Genomic DNA, 7,248 nt, shown 5'->3' on the forward strand with positions numbered 1-7,248 from the left:
TACCATTTTGCTATGTGTTAACGATTTTAAGTTGTAAACAAATTTCGTGAAAATTGTCAAATCAATTGTATAGTGATAAACAATCACATCACGATGGAAGATGAACAGACAATGAGAGTGAGGTTAGCGAAGCGAGAGTGAGACGGTTATTAGGGACAATTTTTATAATCTCATCCAGTGATGACATAAGTAGAGAGTCAATTGACATTATTTTTTAAAAATCGATCATTTCACATTTTGGACCCAAAAATTGGGTCATTCGTACAAATTTCCCGAGTGATATATCCCATTTTCCCTTAAAAGAAAATACCCAATTCACTATTGTATTGCTCAGTCTTCGTAATGATGGAAGAAGAAAAGGAGAAGGGAACAGAGGGGGAAGAAATTTCAGATTTCTCTTCGCTGCCAGAAGGAGTCGTAGCTAAGATCTTGTCGCTGACCACTCCATCGGATGCCTGCAGATCGTCGGCGGTTTCCAGGACTTTCCATGCAGCGGCGCAGTCAGACATTGTATGGGACAAACTCCTACCCACCGATTGGAAGCTTTTGATTTCTCGCCGGAAACCTAGCAACCTCAATTTTGATCCAATTTCTAGTCCGAAGAAGGAGATCTTTTTCTCCCTTTGCGAAAGCCCTCTGCTAATTGACGACGGCAACAAGGTAAGCTTATCGATTCCCCCAACTCTGACTCACCCCTGCCGGAAGGTTCCTTTCTTGTAAATGATTTCTTCCAAATTGACTTTGGAGGCCCCATTTGATTCTCTTTATATCAAATCTTTTCATTTTTGTAGATTCTACATCTACCTTTACATGTATTTTAGAATATATTGTTCCAAACAGATTCTAAAAACTCAAACCCCTTTATCAAATACTAAGATTCTATTTCATACCTTTTCCCCTAATTTTAGAATTTAAAATACATTCCAACAAATGCTAAAAACCTCAAAACTTAGTTTCATTGTAAGTTTAATTTCGAAGTAATCTTGGATTCCAACATAAACTTATGCAATTATCTTAATAAGGTTAACTTTTCATATGTATTTAAATTCTTGTTCATGTGTGCTTGGAAACTTTTGATATCTTCTGGACCGGAGTTTCTAATTTGCTATTCCATTTTTTCTGGGTTTAAATTAGTTCTTCTCATTGTAGTGCATCCCCATTTGTTGTCTTAAAATTTTAACTTGTTTTCAATACTCATCGAACAATTGGGTGGTAACATCTTAAATTGGAGTAAGGGCTCTAATCTTTTAGATTTTATTAAATAAAGTAATATTTGTAAGTTCTCTGGTAGCTTCTATGCTTTATTCTTCAGTTATTCTTTACATCAAGTTTAAGTGTTATTAGAATTATGAACTGAGATACAGATGGGAGGGTGAGCTAAGCCTCTGCTGACGCCAATTTCCGCTGTAGATCATTATTTTTAGCCCCCAACTAGTGAACTAAAAGAACGAAAAGCCACCGTTTAATATATATATCTATTGTTGGACTAAGATGAAGCTTTTGTGCACATTCTTTTACCCATTTTTTACATTTGACATAAATTGAGTGGGTTGAATCATTGGTATGTTATAGTGCTTGTCACTAGAAAAATGGAGTGGTAACACTACAAGAAATCGAACTTCTCCCGTAACAATTAGCTGGAAAAGGGTAGAAAATGCATTGAGAGAGCCTCTCTAGAGAATAATGGGTCATCGGGAGTTTGGTCAGGAAAAACCCATCGGGAGAGGAACTCCCGACGCATGAAAGGAAGGCGTCGGGAGTTAGTCGAGGAATTCCCGACGCATGTATAGGGCATCGGGAGTTCCCCCAATTGCCGACACCTTATATACTGCGTCGGCAGTTTGAAGAACTCCCGACGCCCTATACATGCGTCGGGAGTTCCTCGACTAACTCTCGACGCCGTTTTCTATGCATCGGGAGTTCTCGAGCTCCCGACGATTTGTTTCATGCGTCTGGAGTGCTCGAACTCCCGACAGTTTATTTTATGCGTCGGGAGTTACAGGAACTCCCGATGCAGTAATATATGCGTAGGGAGTTCATTCATTAGTTGAAAATTGTCTTTTAAATATTTTTAATTTATAGTTTGTAATTTTTTAAAATTTGATCAACCTGTAAAACATAATTAACCAAATAAATAGATTCACATAATAAATAAAATAACGAAAAAAAAGTCCATACTATAACAAATAAATAAAAAATTACAATATCCTAAAATAAAGCAAAGCCGATACTAGAACTTCATAAACATTCATATAAAAAATACATAGAAGAAATAAAATGAAAACAACGTCTGGAATACAGCATCCTGAACAATCGTCCAACCTCATCTCTGAACAGCATTCTACAATAAAGCAAAAACACTCAAATGTCATTATCGGTAAACATCCACAACACGTTCAAACTTCATAAACAAAACATCCACAACACATTAAAACTTCATAAACATTCATAAACACACAAGAACTCCAATTTCAACGACAAAACGAGTATAATCAAACTCTACCCACCCCCACGACAAACATGGAACCTCCCGAACATCAAAAAATACACAAATTTCATAAACAAAAACCAACACACATAAAACTCAAACTACCCCCGCAACACATTAGAACTTCATAAACATTCATAAACACACAAGAACTCCAAGTTCAACGACAAAACGAGTGTAATCAAACTCTACCCACCCCCACGACAAACATGGAACCTTATGAACATCAAAAAACACACAAGTTTCATAAACAAGAACCAACACACATAAAACTCAAACTTTGTCCCCAAAATGGTTTAAACTAATCTCAATCTACTCCTCCCACAACACATTAAAACTTCATAAACATTTATAAACACACAAGAACTCCAAGTTCAACGACAAAACGAGTATAATCAAAACTTTACCCATCCCTCATGACAAACATGGAACCTCCCAAACATCAAAAAGCACATAAATTTCATAAACAAGAACCAACACACATAAAACTTAAACTTTGTCCCCAAAATGGTTTAAACCAATCTCAACCCACCCCCCACAACACATTAGAACTTCATAAACATTCATAAACACACAAGAACTCCAAGTTCAACGACAAAATGAGTATAATCAAACTCTACCCACCCCCACGATAAGCATGGAACCTCCCGAACATAAAAAAAAAACACACAAATTTCATAAATAAGAACCAACACACATAAAACTCAAACTTTGTCCCCAAAATGGTATCGGGAGATCCTTCGGGAGTTCAGGGTTAGGATATGGCGTCGGGAGTTTTTATTCGTCGGGAGTTCCTCCCGCCGGTTCTTTACGGCGTCGGGAGTTCTAGAACTCCCAACGATGTTTTACTTCATCAGGAGACACTCTGTCTCCTGATGACTGAGCTCCTGACGGCCAATTTAGGTGTCGGAGGAGNATTTAGGTGTCGGAGGAGCTCATTTTTCTTGTAATGTAAGAACTAAGAAATGCATAATGCTTGGAGCAAGGGACATCTTGGTCGTTTGGGGGGATAAGTCTTTCCGTCGCCATCCTCATTTGAGATTGGAGCAAATCGCATTCTCTGTCTTTTTGTGGACAATAGATGATCTAACGTAATACCAGTTTAGTTAGTTTCTGTTCCATTTTTTCTGGGTTAAAAACTCGTTCTTGCTCCATCACCTTTTGTTGTCTTAAAATTTTAGGACATAAATTGAGTGGGTTGAATCATTGGTATGAAGCTTTCTGTGCACTTTATAGGATTAACGATGAAACTTTTGTGCACTTTATTTTTTCTTACATAAAAATTGAGTGGGTTGAACCATTGGTGTGTAACAGAGCTTGTCATTGGAAAAATGGAGTGGTAAGAAATGCATAATGCTCGGAGCAAGGGACCTATCGATCGTTTGGGGTGATACCTCCTACTATTGGAGTTGGGAACACCATACCGATTCAAGGTTCAAAGTCCGAGATTTTAGCAAAATCGTATTCTCAATCTTTTTCTCTCTCCCAATTTTAATTCTTTGCTTTTTTAATGTGGGTGTGTGGAATCAGGTTCGCAGAGGTAGCTGTACTCCTCGATGTGTGGTGGCTTGAAATACGTGGAAGAATAAGTTGCAGAATGTTGTCTCCTAAAACTACTTATGCAGCTTATTTTGTGTTCAAGATGAGGCAACGTAGATACTACGGGTTCAATATCAATCCTGCTGATGCCACAGTGGGAATTCTTGGCACTGAACCCCATCGGAAAAGTGTTTGTTTGGACCCTTATTTGGACAATCCTCAACGGCGGCGCCGTCACGCACCATGGATGATGAGGCCTCAGTCTGAAGACATGGCAGGGTTAGAGTGGCCACCGGAGAGACACGATGGGTGGTTTGAAATTGAATTGGGGGAGTTTGAAAGTGGTGATGGAGATGATGAAGTGGAGATGGCTCTTATGGAGGTGAAGGGCTCTTCTGCTAAGAGTGGCCTTGTTGTTGAGGGGATTGAGATTAGGCCTAAACCCAGCCGCCCTGTTGTATAGATAACTTTATTAAAGCAATGGTATTGCTATTACCGCCATGAAAATAGAACATAAGACCTTGCTTTGTAAATCGACAGATTTGAGAAAACTATAAAAGATATCTATGGGATTGTTACTATTTTCATATATGAGGGTGTGAGAGTGGAGATTTGGGATGTCAATACAGGAGAAATGTTTTAACTATTTTGCTTTTAAGTAATTTTTTTTAAACTATATATTTCTCTATGATTCTAATATTCTTAGTTTAGATTTAATAAATTTAAGCTCAACTTCTGTTTATATGGTTTTAAAAGTTCTAAGATTGTGTCGTAGGTAAATCCATTTTAATAATCCTATTTACTTTCACTTATTTTCAGCCATGAATTGTAATACAAACTAACACTTAACTTTCAGCTTTATATTTAATAGGTGTTTGAATAGGTTCTCCCACTTTTAATCATTTATGAAATTTAAATTTCAAGTTCGATAGATTATTGATTGTAAGAAATATGGAATATGTCAATGATATAATGGCAGTTAGATTTGTCCATTTTGATTTTGTTCTACTTTTGAATTTATAGGAACTTAATAGATTAAATTGGAAGTTTAGGCCCGTTTGATTTTTGATTTTTGGTTTTTGGTTTTTGAAAATTAAGTTTATTTCCATGTAATTCTAATAAATAGGAAAAAAACAAAACTATTTACAATTTATAACAAAATAAAAATTCCAAGTTTCCTTTTCTTCAAATTACCAAAAATATCCTTCTTCCTCGCCGATTTTCCTTTTCTTCAAATTTGATTTGTCGTGCGTTATTTTCCGTCTTCCTCGTTGAACGATGTTCTTCCTTCTTCCTTATCGAATGCCATGATCTTCTTTCTCACCAATTCTCCTTCTCGACACTGTGATCTTCTTCCTCGTCGATCTTCTTCATCGACCACGATATGATTTTTTTCATGTGTTTGTAAGTGTACGTTTCTTTCTTGATTTTCTTCTTTGATTTTATGCACCGTCCGTCTATGGCTTCTTCCTCGTTGATAATGGCTTCTTCTATCCTTCGTCCACCATTGATAATGGATTCTTCGCTCTCCCCAATTTCTTTTCTTCTGTCTTGCGCTCTTTCTTCTTATTATTCTCTTCTTTTCTAGGTTTTCAGATCATTCATATGATGGTCTTCTTTTTTCTTCTTGTATTTTTTTTTTAGATTTTCGGTAATATGTAAGGATGTGAACATTTTTCTATCAAAACAGTGATAAAGCTCTATCATTCTCTATCAGAACAAAGCTCTATCATTGTGTTTCACTTATATAAAGTTATTGAGCTATATATATATTAACATCTTTCTTATACAATCTTTACATAGGATTGACCCAAGCTGAGTACGTTTAACTTTGGAGTTCTTATGATTGAGCCACCGAAAAGGAATGTGTACCTTGTTGGTATAGGTATTAACTTTCAATTCTTTTAAGCCTTTCTTAACCATACTTTCATGTCCTCAGGATCCCTCTCATTCGGATGTGATACCGGTTCATTCATATACCTCTTGAATTCGGGTCGTTACATGCCCACCAGCTTCCGCTTAGTTCGTCCCCGAACCACATCTTAGTGGGAGAGGTTCCGCTCTGATACCAACTGTAATGACCTAACCCCCTAAGACTTAAGTTAGGCCGTTACTAAATATATGCATGCATGGAACTCAAAACGACACTCAGTTATGGCGAAATAAATGCTAATTAAATAAGGTAAATTCAAACAACTTTCATTAAATTCAAATACTAAAACAATAGTAGGGTACCCAGAAATCATAAAGGATAATAAATAAGTCTGAAAAACGATTCTTAAAAAGTAAGTTTTAAACATCAAAACTAAAAGTTAAGAGGAACATGAAAATGACTCTAAATCTCAAAACATCAATTCCCCTTACCTTCTCAAAACAACAAAATATTTCTCAAATCCTTTCATCTTCCCACATCTTTTCCAAGACCAATAAATCCAATATGCTCTATTTCACTTTCCTAGTCACATGTTTTAGTACAGATATATTTCACTATGAAAGTAAAATAGAGCATCTTGGATTTATTGGTCTTGGAAAAGATAAGGGAAGATGAAAGGATTTGAGAAATATTTTGTTATTTTGAGAAGGTAAGGGGAGTTGATGTTTTGAGATTTAGAATCCTTTTCATGTTCCTCTTAACTTTTAGTTTTGATGTTTAAAACTTACTTTTTAAGAATCGTTGTTCAGACTTATTTATTATCCTTTATGATTTCTGGGTACCCTACTATTATTTTAGTATTTGAATTTAATGAAAGTCTTTTGAACTTACTTTATTTAATTAGCATTTATTTCGCCATAACCGAGTGTCGTTTTAAGTTCCTTCAACTATTATTGAAAAATAACGAATCAAATTTCGTGGAGTTGAAGGGAAATATCCAAATACATGTCTGATTTTTCAATAATCCATATTTGCACCAATGAAATACTCTTCTTCCTCCCCCGAGTAATCATAAATAACTAATTACAAATCTATGATTTCTATTCTCTATAAAGAACCAGAAATGCCTTGCTTACGTATCATTGGGAAGTGCATTAACATAAATACGGCAGTAAGAAGAGGTAATACAAAAGTGTGTAAACTATAAAAACGAGTCAAGGTAGATTGTCCCACACTAGCACTTCCGCGTAATAACTCTACCAAAGAAGACCCTATTACTGGAATAGCTTTCGGTACACCTGTTACAATTTTGACTGCTCAATAACCAATTTGGTCCCGAGGTAAGGAA

General features: G+C 36.0%; 1 protein-coding gene across 1 annotated transcript; it reads left to right on the forward strand.

Moving 5' to 3' along the window:
• Positions 1 to 293: 293 nt before the first annotated feature.
• On the forward strand, positions 294 to 4,673 carry LOC120070696 (F-box protein PP2-B10-like). Its single transcript, XM_039022540.1, has 3 exons — positions 294 to 660; positions 3,803 to 3,921; positions 4,019 to 4,673. The coding sequence occupies exons 1-3, from the start codon at positions 343 to 345 to the stop codon at positions 4,488 to 4,490; spliced, it is 909 nt and encodes a 302-aa protein (XP_038878468.1). The 5' UTR covers positions 294 to 342; the 3' UTR covers positions 4,491 to 4,673.
• Positions 4,674 to 7,248: the final 2,575 nt, after the last annotated feature.

Source organism: Benincasa hispida, chromosome 2, assembly GCF_009727055.1.
Source record: "Benincasa hispida cultivar B227 chromosome 2, ASM972705v1, whole genome shotgun sequence".
In the NCBI taxonomy this organism is placed as follows: Eukaryota; Viridiplantae; Streptophyta; class Magnoliopsida; order Cucurbitales; family Cucurbitaceae; genus Benincasa; species Benincasa hispida.

Bases quoted from the DNA above. Each gene is read 5' to 3' on its own strand.
- LOC120070696 (XM_039022540.1), top strand. From the start codon at position 343: ATGATGGAAGAAGAAAAGGAGAAGGGAACAGAGGGGGAAGAAATTTCA. The intron at 661-3,802 runs GTAAGCTTATCG...GGTGTGTAACAG, and splicing joins TAATTGACGACGGCAACAAG to AGCTTGTCATTGGAAAAATG. The intron at 3,922-4,018 runs GTTCAAAGTCCG...GTGTGGAATCAG, and splicing joins GAACACCATACCGATTCAAG to GTTCGCAGAGGTAGCTGTAC.